This window comes from Charadrius vociferus, unplaced genomic scaffold, assembly GCF_000708025.1.
Source record: "Charadrius vociferus isolate BGI_N301 unplaced genomic scaffold, ASM70802v2 scaffold51, whole genome shotgun sequence".
NCBI lineage: Eukaryota > Metazoa > Chordata > Aves > Charadriiformes > Charadriidae > Charadrius > Charadrius vociferus.
The window spans coordinates 2,213,220-2,239,471 of record NW_009646939.1 but is presented as its reverse complement, the minus strand read 5'-3'; the positions used below and the strand labels follow the sequence as shown (position 1 = coordinate 2,239,471).

Genomic DNA, 26,252 nt, shown 5'->3' with positions numbered 1-26,252 from the left:
AGTATAAGTCCTGCTAGAAATCAAGAGCTGTCCCCACCATCATTCCAACATGGTTGTTAAATTCAGATTGATGAAAAATAAGTATCTAGGCCTTCCTTATGGATTCACTCTCATACTCTGCATTTCAGAGAAACCACCTGCTGGAAATAATCTGTTTTCTTTACTCCTTTTTTTGATCCTTATTTAAATAACTATGCATCTCTAACATGTGAAATGAAATGCATCACTAAACAGCTGGATGAACACATCATTATTTCTTCACCGAATCCGTACTCTTACCTGAGCCAAAAGCGCAAAGTATTTAGCAAAATGTGAATGCTACACACATCTGAACAGAAGCGCAAATTGGTTTAGACTATTGAAACTGTTTTTGTAAAAAAGCAAAGAAAATACAGTCTTTGGTATAGGCTCACACAGTGCTATCCAAGTATTATAACACGAGTTGGAAAGTAGAGAAAACCCGTAACTTTAGTTCCAAACTAGAAGAGCCAAGCTCATGTGTTCACACTGATTTACACACACGGAGCTTTTCCTGGTGGCATACATGGTCTTTCACTGCACTTACATAGCTACCAGTATGCTAAATAGGATGAACTTCAAGCAGTAAGGGGTGGAAATGACAGTGTCCCCTCCTTTGCTCAGGCAAGAGCAGATCGCTTAGACATCTGTGCAACCTGGACCTGCCTCGAGACAGTGACGTAGCCTACGCCTTCAAGGAGTCACCAACCAACACTCGGGAACAAATGCCTTGTGAGAAAGGACAGTCTGAATAAAACACTCTCTGCACTGTATTTGAGCTGGCAGTTAGGAATTAATTTTCCTGATGTCTTTATATTAAAAAGCAGGAGCGTACCTGTGCCACATGCTTCACAACCAGAAGTGCATGCAGTCCTGGAGTGTCTTGACTGCTTTTGAGTTTGCTAGATGTTCACTCTAAAACTGAAAGCTATCAACAGTGGAAGTTTAAAAAAAACCAAAAAAACCCCAAACACACACACATGCAACAAAACAACACCAAAACACATTTTAAAATAACACTCCTCTTCAGTAATTTTTTTTTTTCCTTAGAGCCTTGTCCTTACAGGTCACCTGTATTCCCACAGGAAACTGCTATACCTGGCATAAAATTACTCCGCTAAACTGTCCTGTTCCTTATTTTCCAGCAAGGACGTGCTCGTATCTCCATTATTCTTTTCATTTGTATCTCCAATGTCCTCCGATTGCCCTGATTTCTGATGAGCAAACGTGTAAGTGTCATGGTCTGTGTCCGTCAGAGATGGAGGCTCCTCAGTGTTAGAAGAGTGTTTAATGTCTTTTCTGAAGGAGAACGGAGGTGGAGAAGGCGGCAAGCTGCCAATGGGTCCATCAAAAGGCCTGTACACATCAACTTCTGGAGAGACTGAGCCATTGGATTCCTTCAGCAAGTGCCCATAGACCATAGCATCATCAATAACTGCGTAGACATGAGACTCATTGTTTTTCCTCCCTTTTGTGAATAAACCTTGTTTTCCAGGCACCTGGGTATTCACGTTAGCATTGTACACTCCCACCATGGGATTCTGGCTTTTCTTTTTCCTGTCAGAGTTGAAATTGTTAAAAGGTCAGAAACAATGCATGGCTGGTGCTTCTGAACTCAGTAACAGCAGCTTCTGTTTACCCATCCCAGCCACCCAGGGACAGGCAGCCTACCTGGATTGAAGGCTTTACTTGCAATCTCAGGAAAAAATAACTCTTGAGCCCAGCCATACTTTTTTTGGCAGAGCAGAAAACAACTTAACACTACCTACTGCTCTTCTGCTCACCCTGAAGTTTGCAAGATTAACTCCAATGGCCTCCCAAGTATGGGGGTCCCAGCTGTGCAGTGTACTCAGCCTCCTAATGTCCACAGACACTAATAGGACCTAGAGGCTGTCAGATCCTCACAAAGCAAGGCTGAGCACTGCTGAAGACCAGTAAGATAGTGGGTCCTCTATGAAAGCTGAATGAACTTTTCTTGATTGTACCTTCGGGAGTGACTGTCCCCAAGATAGGAAGACCAAAGGCTGATTTTTAAGCCTGTATTTGTAAAGTCTTTCCTGTGTGGTAGAGAAGTGTGCTCATAATGCTCTGGTCATCATATTGCACAAATTCATTCCAGCTCTACAGCTTCAGGACCCAATCACCCTGCCAGCACTGAGCATCCATGTGTCAGAAACCCGAAGCTATCGATGACTTCAGACTCTGCTTGCACGAGTAAGGCTATCCGTGTTTGCTTTGCACAACCTAGCTCTCCCCGCCAAGGGCTCATCTCACAGAAAAATGCTCCCACTTGATGTGCAAACCCCAGATGAGGTTGCTGGAGCTTGTGTAGATGAGAGATAGCTCTTAGTATATCTGAGTGAGTTTACAGCTTGTCTGAACAAAGCCTTGTCTAGAGCCACAGGCACAGCAGCCACATTCATTGCGATTTCATTTCACGGGAATTGCTGATGAAGTCCAACTGATACCTGACTTCCAGTACAGCCAGAAGCCTGCGTGCTAAGCAAGGTCAAGGTAGGCCACGCACTGGGGGTGGAAGTAACGGGACTCTAAGAGTAGAGCACCATTCCTTGAGTCAACCAATTTAGAGTAAAGCAGCATTCTTGGAGGCGCACTACTTCAACCGCCAACGCATTGGCTACTTCATGCTTCAGACCCTTGTTCAAGGGATCTATATCAACATGTGAAACAGGGGCCCTAGCAGCTCTCCTGAAATACCTTCTTGAACTGCTAAGTTACACATGCCACATTATGAACTTACTTCTTCTTAACACAGCACACAGTGAGTCCAATAGCTGTGAGAACTCCAGCTCCAGCCACCACTGCAAGTATCACTCCTAGGTCTGCAAACAGACAAGGTACAAGGACACTGAGTGAGAGACAGAAAACATTCAGCTTTCTTCTAAAAGCCAGCTGGGCTGGAACCTCCTCAAGAGTTTCTAAGCATACCAGCTGCCTGCAGAGCAGGCGTTTCCAAGCTGTGCTCACCACCGGGTAACACAAGCCATTTCCAAGAGGCTGGAGGCCAAGCAAGGACAAACTTCTGCTGCTAGCAGTGGAGCACAGCCAAAAAACCCAACCAAGCCACCACCCCACCTCCAAGAATTCAATACAGCTCATGGGCTGCTAAACTTACCTGCAATGTCTCACTTGCCTCTGGCTGAATAGGCAAGGAAGAGAAGAAAGTGCAGAGAGAGACAGAGAGGGATTAAAAGGAAACAGCGACATTTCACCAACTTCCCCTCAATACAATCCTTTCCTCTGAAATACACAAATTGTGTTGACCTGGGTTTTTTTTTTTTTCCTAAGAGTCATAAAATTGATCAGGAAAGTCCACGTCTGAGCAAAGAAAAATGCTGCGTGTTTTAAAAGAAATATACATTACAAAAAAGAAAAAAAGAGGCACAAAATTACACATTAATTTAATACTGTTTCAGTTCTAGCCTGTGAAGCCAATACTTCTACAGACAACAGTCTCCCACAGACAAAGAGGGAATGCAAATGTGAAGCAAATTTACATGAGCAAAGCCTACCCTGAAAATGCCTTTTTTTTAAAATGATTTACGTTTCAGGGAAATGAAAGACACCAAGAATGCAGATTTTGCTGTTAGTAGTCAGCACACTCTCCACTAAATGGTCAGAGGAGCCCAAGGGATGATTTCTTGCTCATGTGAACACTGAGACTAATTGAACTGCTAACATGAAGTAAAGCCTACTTGGATGAATACGTTTGCATAACCAAATCCCAAGTTGTTCACCAGGTCTGTAACCTTGGGAGGGAAAAAAAAAACATCACTTGATCTTTTTATACCTTCCGGTTGTGATCTCCAATTAAAAAAATCTAAATTAAATAAAGAAAATAAAATCCAGTCTTACTCCCCCTGAGCCCTGCAATCCCCTGTCTCATTAAAAAAAAACCAAACAAACAAAAAAAAACCAACCCACCCACCAAAAAACCAACAAACAACAACAACAAAACCCCCAACCACATTAAAACCCCTCTTTCTTCCCCAGCCTCTAGAAGTACCCAGCTGTAACTCTCAGAGTTTTTTGAGGGACACGTATTTCCAAAGCCAGGCATCTTATAAAGCCCACACCCAAGGTGGACCAGCATCCACTACTGTTCCCCCAAGGAAAAGCAAGGGAACAAGCAAAAAACAAATCACCACAACCTCAGAGGACTCACCTATCTGCTTGTCACCAAAAGTCACCCAGAACTGCAAGGTCAGCTGTGTCTTATCCACAGGTTTACAGTTGGAGACGTTTACCCAGAAGTCATGATACATATTTCGGGGTTCGGGCAGAAGCTCATCCTCACGGCGCACGGTTTCTTCTGCCCCCTGTGTCTCTTCCTTTATGTTGACATAGGCACGGCCCGTCTCGCAAGCGATGCCCATGCGGTCCTTGGAGAACCCCAGGCGAGCAACTTTCTTGCTGGGCACGACGACGTACCAGGATATGGAGATGTAAGGAGGCAGACCATATGGCCAGTTGGGAGTCTGCAAGTAAACTTTAGCTTTCGGATCTGGATTCACAGTGAAAGAGCACTCATCTGTAGCAAAGGAAAGGAGTAAAGGAATGAAAACTTAATTTTGATACTTTCTCTCTCTCTCTTTTTTTTTTTTTTTTTAAAAGCTTTCTCTTTCAGGACGTAAAATAGTCTGGTCTTTCTTCTCCATAACAAAAAAGTGTCACTTATACCTGCGACCAGCAAATTTATACAGTCAACTGCATCTCAGTACCAGGAATACAACTCACTTATCATCCCTTCCATAACAGTAATTATCTGAATTAGCACAGATATATCTGCAGAATTTCCCACAAACTATCTGCCATATAAGAATACGAAGTTCCTTCCTTCTTCCAGGAATAAACTGCCTCGTTGATTCAGATAAAGACTGGTACTAGCAATGGCTCCAGGACTAGGTTCTACAGAATTGAACTGTTATTTCTATTTATTTGTATGTGCTCTAATAAGCATATTGAGAAATCCAATACTGTACAACAAAGTCGTACAAACTACTACCTTACCTTTAATATGTGGCACAAAAGACATTTTCAGATCCTGATGGTTAGACTCATTGAAGAATCCTTTACCAAATGTTTTTAAGGATATGGTGACATTATTCCTCATCTGAATCTTTTCAATGGATCCACCAGGACAGAACACACCAACATTCAACGCCGTGTCTGGGGTGGTTGAACTAACAATGCTGTAACTGTAGCTTGTGTTGCACCTCTGCTCTGGGACGTGTTGCTGAAGTTTCAAGGACGGAGACGTAATTTCTATGTTGATCAGATCGGGAGCCAAGAGCTTCCAAATAAACTTATGCAGTTGAATCGGCAATTGGGTAATAGCCTTGGGCACTGAAAGGGGATAGACCTTCCTCTGACACCACCGAAGATCGACACAGCCTGCAATCACAAAAACAAGTCTCAAGGGTTGTATTTTTCTTGCAGAGGAAATATCTAGGAAAAGCAAGTTTTCCTGTGTACCACAGTACACACGCGTGCGCGCACAAACACAGAGTACTGTCAATTTTGTGTTACAGACCCAGATAAGCATCTACCTAAGAAAACGTCCTTGGTAACCTTTACCCGAACATCTATCAATATATTTAAGGAGCATTCTTTAAAAGGGTGCAGGACACCAAAGAAACCAACAGACACAAACATATTCAAAATCCCTCACTCAAGATATACTTTTGCTCTGTGACTTGCTGACTGCGACACCGTTGCAGACTAGCCAAGGTCCAGACATATGCTTTAAAACTCTTTCTCTACTGGTAGTTGAAAGCATTTGGGAAAATTCTACACCGAGCAGACATGAAAGTGGTACAAGATGCATTCCTGGTGGCCACCTTGGTCCCACATTTTCATGGGCAGATTTATGGCTCTCCTGCTCTGTTTCCATATATTGCAGCATTCAGTGAGAAGATTCTTAGGTGCCTTCTGTCCTTTCCCTTCTAAGAACAGCTACACAGTTTCTACCTTTAAAGCTAGAATGACATAGTGACCAATAAGGTTGTCTCCAGATTCATCGTGCCCATCTCCAAGCCGGCCGAAGCCTCGTTTCCGACCTCACTCTATTTAAAGCCTAAGGGAGAGAGGAGGTTTGGCTCATCCCTGCAGAAAAGCATACAAAAGCATTCCCTAGGAAACAACATTAAGCCACTTGTGTCATACTTATGCCTTTTTCAGCTGTGATCCTCAGACGGGACAAGTCCTTGCACAGAAAGGAGATCTTGTAGACGGTGCCAGACACTAAAGTCAAGACGCGGTCGCAGGTGCGAGGATCCTTACAAATCAGGCATATCGGTTCAGACATGACTGGGATGCGGTTGGGCCACCCTTCGAAATGTATCGTTACAGTCATATTCCGTTCCTTGCTCAGGTCGACCAAATGGGTGACATCTGCAATGAAGAACATCATAGAGCAATTACTGGCAAGAAGCATGGTGTGAAGCAGAACCTCCTCCATCTCTTCTCACCCCATTACACGAGCAGCTGTTACAGCTATTTCTATATTAGCTGAGAAAACATTATTTACTTCTTTCCACCAGTGTAATAGGAACTCAGGCAGTATCATATTGCTCTTTAATTTAGATGTTTGAGCCTTTTCACACACAAACCCCACTTCCCTACCACTTTCCAGCTGTAACAGCATAACACGTACGCTAGCCCCTTTTGAACAGGTTAGGTTGTAATGTAAGGAGCTCAGCCAACTATGTGAGATTTGTTTTCTCTAAGAGGTTTCTCTTATTTCTTTTAAAGTCAGGTCTACCGATCATACAACAGTTGATCAAAAAAAGGTTCTCCATTCTCAAATTTCTTATTTCCACCTAGATTTCTATCTCTGCTAACTTTTTGCTGGTTTAGGTTTTTTGGAGCCAAGCTGAAGAAAAGTGTGAGTCAGTAATTAAGCACATCTGGTTGTCTGGAGTCAGCTTAAAGATTAAGCTAATTTAAATGCAAGTACTAATGCGGTTCAAAAGAGAAAAAATTGCCAAGTATCGTACTTCAGCAAAAGTACTGGCAGTCGTTAGGAAGGTTAGTGGTGCCTTCAAAGACGCTTCCTAAAAGTTTGGCAGTTAAAAACATACAGAGATGCCACAAATTATCAAAGTCTCTCATCATGCTGGTGGGGAGGCTGAGGATGACGCCGTGCTAGACTGCCTTGTTTCCCCCAACAGCATGACTGAAATACCACACTGCCCTTACATTTAATTGTTCAAAAGCGTTCTTCCAGAAATATCTTCTGACTAGGTGTAAAAAGCAAACCTCAGAGCTGGCAGAGTTAACCCTGAAAAGTAAAGAGCACCTTCCCCTTCCTCAACACTAGCCACCACTTCTCTTGCAGTCCACCCCTTTCCCCACCACACACTAGCTATAAAGCCCTCCGAGCTCGCTGGACCTGAGGTGCCCAGGCGCATACAGCGACCATCGTCCCTGGCACCCTCTCTCAAACGGTGAGATTCATCTCAAAGATCTGCCCCAGGCGATGGGACAGAGCGCACCCTCAGCAAGTTTGCAAGAGTGGAGCTGGAAAGCAGCTCTGCAGAAAGACCTGGGGGTCCTGACGGACACCAAGTGGGATATAAGCCAGATACGTGCTGTGGCGGTAAAGGTGGCCAACAGCTTCCTAGGCTATGCTAGAAAGCATCAACAGCAGGTTGAGTGAAGTGACTCTTCCCCTCTGCTAAAGCACTGTTGAGACACCTGCAAGTACTGGATCAAGGTCTGGGCTCCCCAGTACAAGAGAGACATGGATGGACTGGAGTAAGGCCAAAGAGCCACAAAGGTGCTTAAGGGATTGGAGCACCTCTCAAATGAGAAGAGACTGAGAGAGCTGGGACCATTTCGCTAAAGAAGGTGGCTCAGGGGGCTGTGTGCATGTGTGTGTGTGAACAGTATGATACCAGACTCTTCTCAGTTGTGTCTGGTGACAGGGCAAGAGGCACAAATTGAAATACAAGAAAGTCTGCTTAAACAGTAAAAAAAAAAAAAAAAAAATAATGCAAGGGTGGTCAAACACTGGAACACATTACCTAGCAAAGTTGTGAAGTCTTTGGACATACTCAAAACCCAACTGGACACAGTCCTAGGCAATCTGTTCTGTCTGACCCTGCTTGAGCAGGAAGAGGTTGGACTAGATCGCCAGAAGTCTCTGCCAACCTCAGCCTTTCTGGGACTTTGTGATGTCCTAGATGACTGCTACAGCAAGTCAGAACAACAAGGGTAAGCAAGGATGACAAACACCTTCTCCCATTTAAGCTAATGACAGCTGCAAACATCCGGAAAGGGGAGAGGAAAGGAAAGAGGAAAAAATCCAAGATTATGGCCGTAGCCTAGTTCAAAGATTAACTGTCATGTGGAAAGAGAGAAATCAGATCCACACTTCATTATTATGCTGTTAACAAGGCACATGTCTCTGATGTCAAAGAAAGGACAGGTTAAAAATAAAATACATATACACTGATATTAGTTTTCATTTTCTGTTTTCCGCTATGGATCTGAAAGGCATAAATAAAAGGTGATTAAGACAGCTTTCTCCTGTATGGGAAATCAGACAGACAAAAAGGCAAAAGGTCAGGCAGAATTCTCCGAGTCATTATCACAACCCAGCATAGAACTTAGGATTTCTACCCCAGGGTTGTTCATTCTTCAGAGTTGTTTTTTTTTATTATTATTATTATTTTTGCGGCAGCTAAACGCAGAGCGGGTTAGATCAAGAAATTATTTTGATCGGACAGAGCTATATTTTGCTCTTATTTAATGACAAGCACCAGACAGCTGCAGAATACCCAAATGTTTGGGAAACTTTGAGAATATGCAGATACCAATACATTTTTAGTAAGAGTCATGTTTAACTTGCACACTGCAGACAGCATTTTTTTGTTTTCTTTTTTTGTAAATAAGAGTTTCAATACTGTCCTGAGGGCTGAATTTGAATCTTTGATGGAACTTATATAACGACAAAATCACTCTTGAAATCCTATAAAATCCCTAGAGAAACCACTGTTGTCTCTTAAATCCAAGTGGCTTATTACTTGCATTTCATTCAATAAATAACAACCTGGTTTTTATTTTTTAGGTGATTATCATCCTGTCCACTGGCCATAAATATATTAAAATTCCTCTTTACTTTCCCAATTAGAAGGGAGATAAAGCTGATTAACTGAATACAACGTTTTCACTCTGTCTGGCTTCCAAAGTGCAATGTACAATAAATGCAAGCAAACACAATTTGGTTAACAACAATTTCAGGAGGATTTGCACTTCGTGAATGGAGCCAGACAAGACAAAGAACAGAGGATTACAGCGGTGAGATGCTACAGACCCTTTCTGGATACGTGATTTCAAGGTAGAATCATAGAATGGTTTAGGTTGGAAGGGACCCTGAAGATCCTTGAGCTCCAACCCCCCTGCCATAGGCAGAGCCATCTCCCACTAGACCAGGTTGCCCAAGGCCACGTCCAGCCTGGCCTTGAACACCTCCAGGGATGGGGCCTCAACAACCTCTCTGGGCAACCTGTTCCAGTGCCTTACCACCCTTAAAGTGAAAAACTTCTTTCGGATGATTAATCTAAACCTGCCCTCTTCCAGTTTGAAGCCATTCTCCCTCTTTCTATCACTACATGCCCTTGTAAAAAGTCCTTCCCCAGCTCTCCTGTAGGCCCCCCTTTAGGTACTGGAAGGTGGCAATAAGATCTCCCCTGAGCCTTCTCTTCTCCAGGCTGAACAGCCCCAACTCTCTCAGCCTCTCCTCATAGGAGAGGTGCTCCAGCCCTTGGATCATCCTCCTGACTCTCCTCCGGACACGCTCCAGCACGTCCATGTCCTTATGTTGGGGACTCCAGAGCTGGATGCAGTACCCCAGGTGGGGTCTCACCAGAGTGGAGTAGAGGGGCAGAATCACCTCCTTTGACCTGCTGGCCACGCTTCTTTTGATGCAGCCCAGCATACGGTTGGCCTTCTGGGCTGAGATTGCACATTGCTGGCTCACGCTGAGCTTCTGGTCAATCAGCACACCCAGGTCCTTCTCCCTTCACTGTCCCTTTCAAGTGTTTGGACGGTGTGTTCAACCAACCCATATGATGATGAGAAAATAACAGCAGGTGAGCTAATAGGTGCCTGCTCCCGACCCCACTGTCCATGTCTGCAACAAAGATGTTGAACAGTACAGGTCCCCGTACCGACCCCTGAGGAATGCCACTTGTCACTGCTCTCCACTTGGACATCGAGCTGTTGACCGCAACTCTTTGAGTGCGACCGTCCAGCCAGTTCTTTATCCACTGAGTGGTCCATTTGTTGAATCCATGTCTCTCCAATTTAGAGACCAGGATATCGTGTGGGACGGTGTCAGACGCTTTGCACAAGTCCAGGTAGATGATATCTGTTGCTCTTCCCTTGTCCACTGCAACACCTTTGTAGAAGGCCACCAGATTTGTCAGGCATGACTTGCCCTTGGTGAAGCCATGCTGGCTGTCACCAATCACCTCCTTGTTTTCCGTGTGCCTCAGCAGAGTTTCCAGGACAATCTGCTCCATGATCTTGCCAGGCACAGAGGTGAGACTGACTGGCCTGTAGTTCCCTGGGTCTTCCTTCTTTCCCTTTTTGAAAATAGGGGTTATGTTTCCCCTTTTCCAGTCGGCAGGAACCTCACCAGACCGCCACGACTTCTCAAATATGATGGCTAGTGGCTTAGCGACTTCATCTGCCAGTTCCCTCAGGACCCGCGGATGTATCTCATCAGGTTCCATGCACTTTCAGGTTCCTCAGGTGGTCTTGCACTTGATCTTCACCTACAGTGGGCGGTTCTCCATTTTCCCAATCCTTGCCTTTACATTCTGTGTCATCGGCAGTGCGGCTGCAGTCCTTGCCAGTGAAGACTGCGGCAAAAAAGTCGTGGAGGACCTCAGCTCTGTCTCTGTCCTGGGTAACCAGCTCTTGCGTTTCCTTCCAGAGAGGGCCCACATTTTCCATAGTCTTTCTTTTCTCGCTGACATACTTAAAGAAGGATTTTTTGTTTGTCTTAAAGTCCCTGGCCAGATGTAGTTCTATATGGGCTTTAGCTTGTCTATCTCGATCCCTGGCTGCTCGAACGATTCCTCTGTATTCCTCCCAGGCTACCCTGGTACAGGCCATTCAAACTTAATTCCCTCTGAAATGACTTAGAAAGCCTCTAAGCAGGCTCCTGCTGCAGCTGTATTCTGGAACACGGATTTTCCTCCACCTGCTCCTCTGCAGTGAGAGCACCTTGACTATTAACCTCCACCATGAACTGAGGTCAGAGCTAAGAAGCCAGAGGATAAATCACTTATTTCACAGCTTATTAACCTAGCCAGGCCTTTTATTTTTGTTTTTAGATAGACGGTGTGGTATTACACTACACTGGCTTACTGGTGTTAAGCCAGTCTGAATCTGGGGCAAGAAAACAGGAAAAAAATATATAAATTCTTAGTGTAGCAACAAGCAGCAAGAAACCTAAAGAACATCCAAATGTGTAGGGGATGTTAACATTACAGTATCTTATTGACACCTTCCATGTCTAGACAATGTTCAGGCTTCCCTAGGAAGCAAAATAAAACTGAGAAGGAAAGAAATGCATATTGATGCCATTAGTAGTATGAAGATAATTTCACATCTCCAATTTCACCAGTTTCACCATAAATCCTGACCAGCCATGACCTCCAGAGGCCCCATCCCTGGAGGTGTTTAAGGCCAGGCTGGATGTGGCCTTGGGCAACCTGGTCCAGTGGGAGGTGTCCCTGCCCATGACAGGGGGGTTGGAACTCAATGATCTTCAAGGTCCCTTCCAACCTAAACCATTCTATGATTCTATGACAGCAGGTTTCACCTGGCCAAGTGCGACTGCTTACGTACAGAGCAGAAACCTGGGCTAACATTTTTAAGAATTATCTTTAAAACATTGAATCTTACAGCTGAAAAATAAAACTGTCTGAATAAGCTTGACCTTGATTTCTCTATTGGGGAACAGGCAGTGACACATCAGCACAGACAATTCCGATCAAGTAGTTATGGTCCTTGCCCGATAGCTGGATTGGGCCCCCAGGGGGAACACAGTGCAAGGAAAATCTAGCTTTGTTTATGCAACAGGCAAGACCTGATACTGCAGGTGTTAAAGGTGCTTTCCAATTGCATGATGCAGATGCTGGAAACGGGAAGGAATCTCTGTTTACAAGCTACAGTGTAAAAATCTACGACAGAGCTTTATACTCCATCACAAATTGCAAATTTTAGCATCGCTAGCTGCCCTGCTGTAAACAAGGGCTGGTGGTAGCCCAGGCAGTATAACAGGCCTCAGTGTCGCTTGGCAACCCACCTCCTTAAACTCAAGGAGGGTCCAAAGTTCAAGAAAAACAACAAAAATAAAAAAAGACAGTATTTCTCTTCCTGGTGGTACTCAACTCAGGCGTTTCTAAGCAAAAGCAAAGGAAGGGGTGGGCATGTACTTACTCTCATCGACCTGTGGGTGTTGAACAACAACTTGGAAGAGCAAGCGGAGGATGCCGGGGTTCTGAGCATCCTGATCGCAGCCCTGCAGGGACAGGTTGAAACTGCCAGCGATATTGGCAGGCTGGCTGTCGCTCAGCTTGAACACCTCTGGGTTGCTGAGGGAGCCGGGGATGTAGTACTCCACCCTCTCCTCTTTCCTTGCGCAGTTGGAGAGGCTGTAGTTGTGGAAAAACACGCTTGCTCTCATGTTGGAAGGAATCACAAACTGCCATGTCATGAGCTCATCTTCTGGGAAACCCAGCGGGTAGTTTGGGGACATCAGGGTGATTGAAGACTCTCCCTTCAAAATGGATTCAATAATGCATAACCCTAAAACGTGGCGGGGAAAAAAACATACGTAAGTTGCAATTAAAGACGACACACTGGCATAGGTAGCACCCCAGCAGCAGAGTATTTTTATTTTGACAGCGAGATCATCCACTTCAGCTACAGGTTAGGTTATTACGAAACTCTCAGACTAAAACATATATTTGAGTAGATGCTTTTGTCTTCAAATTACAGAAGAGACAAGGGATATATTAATGCTTTATTTTCATTTTAGTGGGTTTACCTTTCAAACACATGGACAGAGAGGCCTTTATTTTTTGGAAAGGAAATATCCTAGTCCCTACTTCCGGTCCTGGCGTTACAAGAGCAAACACACAACCCGACAATTGCTTCTGCTTCATTGGGTTTTGGGAAACAAAAGATGTGAACTTTTCTACAAGCACGGAGCTCTCCATCCAAAAACCTCCCAGATCTTACAAAAGCACACCAGCAAAGAGCCTCAAATACACATGATGAAACATGAATGCGAACCATGGAGACCATGTAAGACACTTCATGCTTGGATGACTCTTGGCAGCATGAAGTACACAGAGATTATGGTGCCACTTTAGGACCCCAGCAACAATGTGCAACTGCGAGGAGTGCCAGGAGCTACAAAAACTCGTGTTCTAGACGCGCGAACTTGGACCAAGTCCCTTCCATAACTGATGGCAACAACTGCAGAATTCAAGTAAAGAGCCAGAACATCTCCCAAACAGGATTTGTCACGAGATCACAAAGTAACCCACTGATTGCTATATAATATTCCAGGTATTTTCAGAAGATTATTGCACAACGGCTTATGTTACTGTGCAGGTTGAAACAGATAGCTGTACTTAAGCAGTCTCACGTGCCTTCCAGGCACTGCTTCCCCGTTTCCCACCTTCCTCTCTTGGAGAGGCATTGGTTTGAGACTCCAGCAAGTTAAGGAAGCTTTATTTAAAAATAAACAAATCCAACTACACACGGCAACCAGCAAATAACTCTCTTGGCTCGTTCTCATTAAGCTATCTAGTCTCACCTAGCTGAAAAAATAAAAAAAACAGAGCAGGTCTGTTTAAGTTTTAGGAAATTTAAAGCAATTGAAAATGAGTAACGTGCGCTAAAAGCAGCTTCACAACAGTTTCTGTAATTATTAGGTTAACCAATCAAACTGAGGTATTTTGATGCTAGAAGACCAACAGCTACCAAACTAAAAACCACACAACAACAGCTTTGAGAAAAGATGAAGTGGAAAGGAATTAGGGGTAGCAGAGGTAGCAAACTAGCAGGTTACCTGAGAAGAAAGGTTTAAAGAATTCTGCTGTAACCTGCACGAGGCGATTACAGGTGAGGAAACACTACTCCATACTTACGTTTTATGGAAGACCTGTTAGCTATGCTGAAGCCCGAGGTGGTGAGAGGCGAGTTCCATGGGAGGTACAGAGACATGATGACTCCTCCCAGCAGCTTGACGCGAGACACCGAGCCGTTCCTGCAGAAGGTGCCAATGTTGACCGTGGACGTATCGATACAGCTGTTGATATTGTAGCTAACGAAATCTGGGCACACCTCTCCCGGTTCAATCTGCCTTAGCCACGGGGTAGAAAATTTCAGTTCAAGTCCAGCCTTTGTGCTCGCCTTCACATCCCAGATGAAAGTCCTATTAAGGCGAGGTAGCCCTGGTGGGTAAAGATGAACGTCTCCAAAGGGACACGGACCTGACACACAGTCTAAATGCAGAGAGAGAACAGCCATGACACACTCTGGAAAGCATTCAAGTAAATGAGGAATTTGACACTTTCATTGCTACTATCACAATTTTTAGGTTGCGCTTAACTTCTCTTCTATGTGCATTAAAAGGCACTCCTAAAACACGGTCACATGCTGTCTCTAAACAGGACTCACAGCCCATAGAGTAGACAGGATAAACCTGCTTCAGTCAGGCTGACTAACAGAGGGGATTAATTGGAGTATTCTTCCTGCCTTGTTTGCTGAAGAATTTAGAAGGTATTTAGTGAATAGGGTAGGGAGCTGAATGGGCAAAAGGGAGAAATGCAGGGTCAGGAGAGCTGGAAAACATGGATCTAGACAACTGATCCTATCCCATCTCCCTCAGAGAATTCCTGGCAAATCATTCATCTTTAAATTTTCCACTGCTTGCCATGAACTGTACCTTCTTTTCCTTGGTACCGTGATGAACAACCCGGGCCCCAAATTTTGCAGAAGTGATGAACAACAACAACTACCACTTTAGGATTCTGGGGAGAACCTAGAAAACTTTTCTCTGAAAAATCCAGATTATCAGTACTTCAGGCTGGACACTAAAAATTGGCATACTTTAATCTGTGTCTAGGCTCCAACTAAAAAGAAGAAATACCAGAAATGCATCTTACAAATACATCACGAAATATTGTGAACGTTACTATTTGCATGAACCATATCAATAAAACTCCAAAACATGAAAAGAACTATCCTTGAACACCAGCCCAAAAATAATGAAGGTATTACCAAAGACTGAATGCCCAATGAAGTTTGGGATCTTGTTGAGAAGTAGCACATGTTTATGCCATTAAAGAGTATATTAACACACATACAACAGGGATAACATTCAAAGCAAATGAAGGTTTAGTTCCAACACTTCCAAATTTTCAGTTTTTTTACTTTGATAATGCTCATTAAAAATAAGGAAACGTGCACATGTTCAATGTGTCTGTTGCCCTTATAGATGCAATCAAGCTGTTCAACAAATACTGTGGGTAATATATCATTATCAGTGCTCAGAGGCTTTGGACAGGCAAAAAAGATTCTTTGATGGGTTTAAACTGTGTGGGAGAATGGAAGGCAGCAAGGAATTGATGCAACAAACTATCATTTAACTGTTTCTGAAACAGCTAAGTCAACATTAATTCTGCCAGTCATAATACAGACTTCTTTGACTTGCATAGTTTCAGTAATTCAAAGCTATTTATCAAAGATTTCTTCTTATCCAAGATCACAGAGGATACCTTAATAAAGCAAAAAAAAGGTATGTGGTTTTACTGGAGGAAAATTACCATTGGGGGGAACAATTAAAAACAATATCTTACCAATATTTTTTTGAATTTCCATGATGAAATACTTCTCTGGAGTACTACAAGTGAAGGTAAAAGTCACATTCTCCCCAGGTTTTATCTTGAGTTCAGACCTGGTGAAGTGTTTAACACGAATTTGACAGCCCACTGAAACACCAGGTCTCAGTTTAATCGTAACTGTGATGTTGTCCACTGTACGAAGAGAGATCGTAAAGGAACCTAAGAAAGAAAGAAAAAAAAAAAAAAAAGTCTTTCGCTACTAGCATGTACAAGTATCAATCATCAGCCTCTCCACACATCCCCATAGATGCCACATTGTTAGAAAGAATATTTAAAGAATATTTGCATCTATGTTCTCAAAAGCCTCTGTTGTTGGACATACAGAAAATGCCTCGGTTCTTCCAACCCAGCACAGATGATGCAGCAAACGTGTTTCTGTATGAGCCCAGAGACAGGTATATATGGAATTTCTGCAGGACCAGTTCTGCTCCAGGTTACCTTCACAAGTGTTATTTATTTCACATTTGAGAGGTAGCTCAGCTATTCCTTCCAGATTTCTGTTGTCCAGACTTCGTTTTTCAGTCTGTTATGCCCATCATAGAGCCAGCGTCATTCCTGAAGGCACTCACAAAGTTGTCACTCGACTGAGGAAGTTTATTCAGCAGCCAAACAACACGGCAACTCTTACCTTCAATTGCACCTGATGGTAACAGGTGAATCTCTGGGCATGCCCCAAAAATTACTGCAGGCCAGACTAGGTACTCCAGGAATACCCAGAAGCACATACCAAGAGACACTTGTACTTGTGGTCATGGCCCTCTGCCACCCTCCCCATGTTTTACAACTCATTCCCTGAAGGTACAGGACATCCATGCAATGTCCCTCAGCAGCACAGAAGGCACCTGTGCCTGGGATGGGCTGCGTGTGCTCGGATACCTCCTCTCTATCCCTGACATGACTATCACAGACTTATGGCTTTTGGAGAATACATAAAAACCTCAGCAGTCTTCACATATTTCAACCCATCCTCAAGCACTACCAAACGCAGGAGCAGCTCTCACAGCAGATACTGGAGCCACAGAGTAAACTGGTTGTTGAATAATCTTCTCATATTGAATGGGTAGCGGTTTACCAACAAATGGACCAAATCTGACTATCTTCTAAAAACATACACACAATATAAGACACGAAAGAGCACCGACTGGATGTTCAAGACAACTAGAAAAGTTATTAGCATCAGTCTGATGTTTAGCAAAGACTGAGCCCAGCCCTGGCTGAAGTGAGCAAAGCTTGCACAGAAGTCAACCGTAGCCCAGTTCCAGGTGACTATCTGAGAACAGGTCCGTTCACAAGTTTTCCACCATTTCTTTTCGCTACTCTCCCTTCCTTATTTCAGTGTATGGAAGATCCAATCACAGCATCTACAGCACTTGTGCTTTTAGTGCTTATGGAAAAAAAATATTATGTATATTAAAAAAAAAAAAAGAGATATCTAAAAATAAGGGTACCCCAAATTCTGTTCAAAAAGTTCTGTTCCTTGAGTGGGACATCATGCAGGACTGCGTGACAAAGCTCTTCCCATACACCAGGCTGGGAATCCTCTTGCTCAATAACCCCAATAAAGAGAGATTTACCCAGCAGTGCAGGACCCCGGGAGAGCCCCCGCAGCCATTCTCATTGCCAGGCAGCATGCCAGGAAGGCACGGGAGAACAGGTGGCTCAGAAATGCACATCTGCAGGATGCCCCTGGATCTGTCCGACTGCTCGCCATCCCTTGAGCACCGCAACATCCAGCCTCGTCCGTGCCAGCTGCTATGGCCACAGTGGTGGCAAGGACGCTGGCCAATGCCCAGAGACTCACCTGGTGAGGGTTGTGGGGAGAGGGGCTAAGCACACCATGGGAACCTTTGATCGGCACAGCCTTCTTGTAGCAGATGAGTACAACAGAGACCCTCAACCAACCACAAAGCACCCAACTCAAAACTTCAGCCATCGCAGCTGCAGAGAGAAGCGTACAGCATCAGTGACTCAAGTTCCCACAAAGCCCACCTGTCCGTATTTTAAATCTCCCTTTTAAAAAAATCTCCTGATTTTTACAGCAATCTCATGGTTTTGTGGGGCCTGACTTTTCATTGCGATGGTTTGCAAAAGCACGAGGGATCGAGCAGTCAACACAGGCCATCGTCCCTCCCTGACACTGGAAACGTTGCAGCTCCAGGTTTCCAAACAGCAGGCATCAAAAAATCTCACTGCCAGAGGAAGTAGGGCAGAAGAGAGTACTCAGAGATATCCCATTGTGATTTTATTTGAGTTTTGTTGGTCTTGAGCCTTTTTCCAGACTTTCCAGCGTTTCTATACAATCTTGAAGTCAAAAGACTTAACAAGCCCTTGAAACTGCCTTACCTATTTGCCTCCAGGATCAAAGGCTTTGAATGAAAACCTCAAGCACCACAAAGCTTGCCAAATTTCTGCACACACTTGTAACGATGAGTTTATCAATACCCTAAACCATTAGTAAGAACCTGGTCACTTAGTAAATTTTCTACAGGTTTTAAGTCACAAGACAGCCCTCTGCTGTGAGCATCCACACTGAATTTCTTTGCCTCTCCCAAGTAGCTGGTGCTACTTGACATATGCATTTCTGCCTTAGAAATGCTCTCACAGAAGTTTTCAATCTGGATTTTCTAGAGGGGGAGGAAAAAAGGAATTTTTTTGGAGACAACCACACAGGCTAGGAACTGTCTTGTGCAACGACCTTCCAAGCACACAGGGGATAACTGCAGGGGCAATGTCCGTGGGTGGGGAAAAGAAAAGAGTAAAGCAAAGCCAGCAACTAGAGCTGCTCCTCCTCGTGCTTCTGGAGGAAACAGTTTCTTCAGAAAAGAAAGTGAAACAACTATTTCCAGCCTAGCCCAGAATTTTGTTTTCCATACCACTGTATGCTTTTTGAGTTCTTATTTATCATGCTTAATGCACAAAATATCCTTGGTCAGCTTTTTTCTGATGTTTGTGTCATAGAATCATAGAATGGTTTATGTTGGAAGGGACCCTGAAGGTCATCGAGTTCCAACCTCCCTGCCATGGGCAGGGACATCTCCCACTAGACCAGGTTGCTCAAAGCCCCATCCAGCCTGGCCTTGGACACCTCCAGGGATAGGGCATGCACAGCTTCTCTGGGCAACCTGTTCCAGTGCCTCACCACCATCAAAGTGAAAAATTTATTCCTAATATCTAATCTAAATCTAGCCTCTTCCAGTTTGAAGCCATTCCCCCTCATCCTATCTCTACATGCCCTTGTAAAAAGTCCTTCCCCAGCTCTCCTGTAGGCCCCCTTTAGGTACTGGAAGGATGCAATAAGGTCTCCCTGGACCCTTCTCTTCTCCAGGCTGAACAACCCCAACTCTCTCTGCCTGATAAGTCATCCAGATATGAAGTGCTAACAGCGGAATACCAATAATTAATAACTACGGAAAAAAAGAGACCTCTTTCTTGCATACAGTAATTGTCAAACTTGTCTACAGTTTGTAACACTTGTCTACAGTTTATGACTGAAAAGTGTGTTCCTCATGTTCTGGCCAAACAGTTATCACTGTTCCTTTTCCCATCCCTGGGACAACACAACCATGTGGCCAACCTGACAGGATGGCGAAACGCACCAGGGCCACGAATGGCCAGTGTTTCTGCACCAAATGCTTGGGCACGGCTCTAAGGCCATTTTTAGTCGCAAGGATTAAGTTTAAGCATAACCCTAAGCACGTGACTAGATTTAAACCAAAACAACTACATGCCGTCAGCTGAAAGCAAGGAACAGAAGTTTTCAACATTTTGCATGGCATTGGGAAATAAGCAAAGCCTTCCTACAAAGGTCAAAACAAAGCATCGTCTTCTCCAGCCCTGGAAAGACCAGACTTCGGCTCCCTGGGTTTTTTTGACACACACACACCCCCTTCTAGACACCATAAAGTTATTCATTTGATCTCCTCCCAAGAAGACCAAATCCTTGTCAGCTCAGTAACACTTTCCAGTGCGGACATGGCCCATGCTTCAAATTTCCAAATCGGGACCTGCTCAAAATCACAGAAGTGATGCAACGATCAATATATCAGCATCCCACTGGGCAACAAGGATGCAGAACTATACCCAATCAGGCTCAGCAAAGCTGTCTGCTAGAAGCCCACACGAGGACAGACACCAAGCTAGATTACTGCATAAACAAACAGCTTGCTAAGATGAAACTCCACAGATAATCATTTTGGCCAAGAAGTAAGAGCACCACGCTGTAATGTCAACATCAGCCAGCTGCTAGGGATGTGCTAAGCTACATTAGACTATCAAATCCCATTTTCGTAGGAAAAATGGAAAAAAAGACTCACGCAGAAAGCATATTGAGTGATCCCAAAGTCACCAAAAATAAATTACTAAATGGCTAAAACCCCCAAACTGTAGCTACACACATGCAGCACAATAGACTACTTAAAATCACCTTTATTGCAGAGCTCTTATAAACATCAGTGAGTCTCTTGTGACTCATACTGATCTGTCATTGTCTGCGATTCCCACTGCATGCCTTTTTATTAGGATTACCAGTAACCGTACACATTTCTTATAAAGAAGGAATTTCCACGCCTCGTTAATGCTGGACAGGGATGACACACAGGATATCCAAACCAACACAAGGAAGCATTGCCAAGCTGGATCTACTCTCCGTCTACCCAACAATGAAATCGTTGGGCTGGAAGATGTCAGAGGTGAAGCCTCCGGTCCTGAGCCAGTTCACAGGCTGATGTAGACATCTGATCTCACCCTAATTCTGCCCCCCCAGCGATTAGTTTTGCAGCCTCCCGTGGCTATTTCTTCAACCGCCCTAATCTCAATCTGAATCTTCCTTGCCACAATTGGATCTTGCTACTGCTCATCCTCATTTAAGACTGCACCTTCATGACAGTTGTCTCGTCACAACATCCCTTTATCACTAAGTAATGCTCCTCTCTGCGCAAATGTGCCTTGGCTAGCTTTTTTTTCAACAGTATGCTTTTTTCCAAACCTTTCATCAATTTTATTACTCCAACTTGAGTTAGAAACAAACTGCATGGTGTAAAACGAGTGGGATTACTCTACAAGAGTTTAGCCTAAATTTATCTACTGTGGTTGCACGTGACGCTAAACCCGTAGTATTTTTTAATACATATACATGAATGTCAAAAGGGCATTCTTCCAGTACAAAGGTGCAATGTAGAAGGCAGCTGGAGGGTAGTAGAGCCAGAGCCAGTTACAGAGAGCATACGTATGTATGTACAAGGAAAGGACTTGGCAGGACAGCAATTTTTATGGCTATGAACAGTGCCTTGCTAAACAAAGCAGGAGTGGGAACAGAGTCCAACTAGTTTTGGCTAGAGAGCTGCGTTTTATTGCAGCAATTTATCCATAAGGATCTATGGACTGTTTCATGACTTCACTGGAAGGACTAAAACAATGGGAAAAAAAAAAAAACAACCAAACAGACAGACCAAGAAACCAAAGCCCACAAGAGTTACCAACAAAAAAAAATCCCAGATATTAATTTATTCCAGAATAATGTACAAAAACTGTCGGTTTGCTCATTCTGGCTAAATTGTGAACTTGTTCCACTTTCGCCATTTTTAGTAAAAACGAGTTGGATGGGGCTGACTCAGACAACATTCACAAGCCGGCGGCAGCTGGAGGAGATGAGCTGCTGCAGAAGACGAGTAGCAGCAACACTCGCTCCGGATATGAAGTACCTGGATCCAAATCCCTCTTCTGCCCGAGGGGGATATGAACCCACACAACCAACACACCTCTCAGGAGAACAGCCTCATCCATCGCAGCGCTTCATGCCCCCGCCTCAGGACAGGGATAGCACCGTGGCGCCATTTGCCCCTACAGCTCGGTGGGCTCTCCTGGAAAGCTCATTGCCTCTTTTGAGCCCTAGCAGGGCTGTTGGCCCACAGGCATGCTCATAGCCTGCTCATAGCCACTTCACATCATCTACTGCAAAGGTCATGACAAGATGGTGGGAAGCAAGGGGTATGACTTAATAATGCAGCGACCCGGCCATAAGCTCAACGATTTCAGTTTCAAGCCACATGAACTCCTGTTACTGGTCTAATGGACAACCTCAGTGCAGGAGACAGCAGCATTGGTAGGACGTGTTCAGAGTGATTCATCCAAAACACCCTCTGCCTGGCGAGGGGACCCCAAGGCTGTCTCCTGCGCGATGGGGATGGCAGGCTCCAGCTCCCGCATCCCAGGTGAGCACCCCAATGGCTCAACTAAGAAACGCACCAACGGCTACGCCTGATCATCCGTTTCCCCATCATCTCCAACACAATTCACCACACAGCTGACTAAAATTCACCAACAACAGGTCAAAGAATATTTAAGAGTAAACGTCTCCCAGCTTTACCAACTCAAATGTTTTATACCTTCCTTATTGAGTCTTTCTTTGTCAATTTGAGTCCAAGTCTCCAGTTTAACTACAGCACCCAATTGCCCAAGCATCATCCACTCCTCCAGTTCTACCTGCAATGCCCATCTTCAAGTCCTTATCAAAGTTAGTCAGGGACGCATATACTGTTTGTACTCTTCTCACCTACTAAACAGTGAGCAGCAAATGGAGATCACGAGCACAATCACAAATTATAGGTAGCCCTGCTCACTGCAAGCTGCTGAAATCCTGTTGGACTTTACAAAGCAAACAGGATTTCTGTTTACATGTAAAATGTAAACTAACTACTCTCTACATTGCTCAATGATCTCCTTGTTTCAACTGTCTTCCGATACCACACTTGCTTGGGAGATGAGGTCCATATTTTGTGAAAGGATTGCTTTCAGGAAATCACCCAGAAAATTAAAGCTTAAAATCCGCAAAGCTTGTAAACACTTACAGATAGATGCTGCCAATGCCTATTATGTCAGTGTAACCACCCACATCTTAGGAGAAGGCACCTGGAGAATATCCATTCCTCAAATACCACAGTACAGCGCCCAGTCTTCACTGATGGATTAAACCAATAGCCAGGATGGGGATACGAAGCAGGCGAGATGTCACACATCCCACTCTCCTCCTCATCAGGGCAGAAGGGTAGACACTTCTATGGCAGTGATGTTACAAGCCAGCATGGTTCACCAGAGCAGGTCTGCCAGTATCCGAGGCCAGCAGGGGTTGTTAATTCAAAAGCTGTTAATTCATTAAGTTAATTTGTAGTGCCTCACAGGAATAAAGTACCCTCAGTTTAAAAATGTCTTTTTTTAAAAAATAAGTTAGTACAAATTTCAGTACTTCTACCCCTTTCTCTAGAAACCTTTGAGAAGGATAATTTAGACACTCACGTAACTTGTATAACAGACACTAAAAGCAGGGAAAAAAAAAAATCAACCAAAACAATTTGGGACTTGGCAAGCTTAGCTGTAACTAAGGAAGGGAGAACGTTGACTCGGGGCTGCCTTTTCTTAATTACTATTTTACAGATACGAAGTTTTGTTGCTTCTGTAGAAGCAAGACGCAGAGCTCAGTAAATGCTGTCGGCAAGCTGACTGCCAACTCGCGTACAACATACAAAACGTAAGACACACAGGTCCACACAACTTGTCCAGAAAATGTCGCACTGGCAAGAGGAACACTAAGACACCACGCAAGTTGCTGCAGGAGCCTCCCTTGATCAAAGCGGGTGTTTGCTTGCACAGTTTATCCCTACCTTGATGTAAGCCAGCGAGCGGACAGCATCTTGGTGCATGTCTGAGCAGCTCTTCGATCTTGGCTCTGGTTGACGAAAGTGGAAAAGCGCATTTCACAATCAGTGGTCCCTCCCATGCCAAACATCCTGCCGACAGCTCTTCGTCTCTCACTTCTGAGGAACTTCAAATCACCCCTTTTCACCCCTCGCAGTTTGCTGTCTCCTTATGTTAATCCCTCAGCTCTACCCACAGAGCCAGAAGAGCCAGGGCCAACTCCGAAACGCTGGCACGATCGTACCTCGCAAAACAAGCATTTGCTCTGACAGCGAGTAACCATACTCACTTTGTTCCCCAAGAAATCAAAAGGCACAGCTTGAAGCAGGCTGTCCCATGGGACCCCTGAGGACGGTTGCTAAAATTATCCAATGAAACAAGCACAGGTGAGACTTCCCCCCCATTACATGAGATAAGTTAAAAAAAAAAAAATCTTCTTTCCCACAGTACTGGCAACCTGGAAACCCAGAAGCAGATGAAACCTTACTAACATATATGAAATACACATCTACCAGATGTTATGACACAATTCTTCAGCTGGTACTCCCTGAAGGTCTTCCAGGCAGTCCCTTCAATACTATCTACGCCAGCCAGGTTCAGCTACAGGCAGTGAACCCTCGCCTTTGTCACCAATTAATACAGAAACAGAAGATTTTGCTCTGACATAACAGCCAGAAGTCAACAGTTTACTAGGCGCAGCACAACCCACGTCCTTTCCTTCACACCCTGGTGGCGTAAGCAGAGGTTGAACAAGAGGAATCTGCACGGTCACACCTCCATCAGATTAGAGGGATGGTGCCCAAGCTCTAGCTGAATTCTACTAAGAGACCACCAAAAGTCACCAGGTGGTCTGCGGGAAATGGTTAATGGTTTGGCTCAAACAAACCAACCTGTACTGGAGTGGGTGTGCTGTCCACTCCAGAGCTGAGGTTTGACCGGGATACCTGAATAGCCTCAGCGAGCCGGCTCATGTCCCAGAAACTGCTGGAAACGCTTTGCTAAGGTAACATCTTTAGTCTTTCCTCTAGTCGGACAAAGGTTTATAAATTGTACGTATTATTAAAGATGTATAATTGTAAAAAGATTTTGACAGAAACTTAAGAAAAGCAAGGGGAGAGGATACTAGATTACCCGGAAAGAGAACTGTTAAATCAAAACTGGCACCTAAGACCATTTTCCCCCCCCCATACCCTAGTCTAACACACACTTTGCTGCAGCTGAGCCTTTCTAGGAGCTCTCTCATGGAGACCATGGCCAGAAAGCGTCCAAAAGGAGAGCTCAAAGGAGCACCCCAAAGACAGCGGGAAGACCCTTCTGCAGGCATATTAAGAAAATCACTGGTCAGTTCAGTTCAACAGCTCAGGATAGTGGTGAGCAACACCCAGCTTCTCACCACATAGCCCCAGCAACAACCCAGCACCACCAGTGGTCCCGTACCAGCCACAACATGAAGGGGTACACCTCCACACACGTTCACTGCTCTCAGGTTGCATTTGTCTATCACTGGTCAGGACCTGAAGAAGGTCACGTTTAGCCATCAGCAATTAGAAAAGCAAATGAAAATCTAATCAAGACAGAGAAACTGGTGAAGAAGAAAAAGAGTTATGCACCACTGATCCACACTCATTTGGAAACACGTCATACCCCTGTCACCCATAGCTGTAGCAGTCAACACCGGTAAAGCCGAAAGAGTCTTGACTTTGTTCTCACCAGAGGATGGAGTCTCATTGTATTTCTAATATGAAATATTTCCGGAATGAACTGAGCGCAAAGTTGTTCAGCCTCTACCTAAGACTGAGGTTTTGGCAGATGTGGATTCCAAAGCTTGTTATTTAACATATATACATGTATAAATGTCAATTAAGCTGGGTGCTAAGTGCTATACCAATAAACGGAGCCCTAGCAATATTTATTTGTGAAAATACTGCTGCTACATAGTTCAAGAAGTCAAAACAATTTTTTTTCGGTAGCTTTCCTCCTACTTTATTTTCTATCCAATATTGTTTGTAGGTAAGATTAATTGAAGTAATTACAAGCCTGAACAAAACTGACCCAAAGGATACCCGATACCAGGTAGGGGAAAGGCTCTTCCCTTATTTCATAAACCAAGCCCTGATTTCTGTCTAGAAACTCCTGTTATGGTGTAGCAAGACAATAGACAAAAGTCAGAATAAAAATGAGAGGAGGGCAATCTTCTAGCTAAAGAATAATTTCCTCCACGCCAGAAGTCCCATGGTGGTACTCTGGACATGAGCTTCAGCAGCCTCCAACCCTTCCACCTCCTGTTTCTCCCCCGGCCAATCCTTTAAGCCCATGCCCTGAGCCAACGCCAAAAAATAATCCTTTTCAGCCTGCTCCCAATTAATTGTTTTTTTGGCTGATGAGCCACTGCAGCTTATCAAACGACAACCCCAGAGACTCGCCAGCCAGCTAAGGACACTCGCACAAAAGACTCGCCAGCCACCTAAGGAGCCAGCCTCAGGAGCTGGCTCACCACATCTCATTCTTCTCTTCTGGGTCACTTCTTAGCAAAATGGCTGCTATTTTTTGGTGTTTTCAGTCTTGTGTACAAGTAACCCCAAGACC

The 26,252-nt window shown here is 44.4% G+C and overlaps 1 protein-coding gene across 1 annotated transcript; it reads right to left on the bottom strand.

Moving 5' to 3' along the window:
• Positions 1–1,127: 1,127 nt before the first annotated feature.
• On the bottom strand, positions 1,128–21,758 carry CDCP1 (CUB domain containing protein 1). The gene is made up of 9 exons (XM_009895019.1): positions 21,677–21,758; positions 15,933–16,136; positions 14,220–14,576; positions 12,499–12,867; positions 6,205–6,432; positions 5,050–5,433; positions 4,205–4,570; positions 2,780–2,861; positions 1,128–1,575 (listed from the first exon to the last, which is right to left on the bottom strand). The coding sequence occupies exons 1-9, from the start codon at positions 21,756–21,758 to the stop codon at positions 1,128–1,130; spliced, it is 2,520 nt and encodes an 839-aa protein (XP_009893321.1).
• Between the last annotated feature and the right edge of the window lie 4,494 nt (positions 21,759–26,252).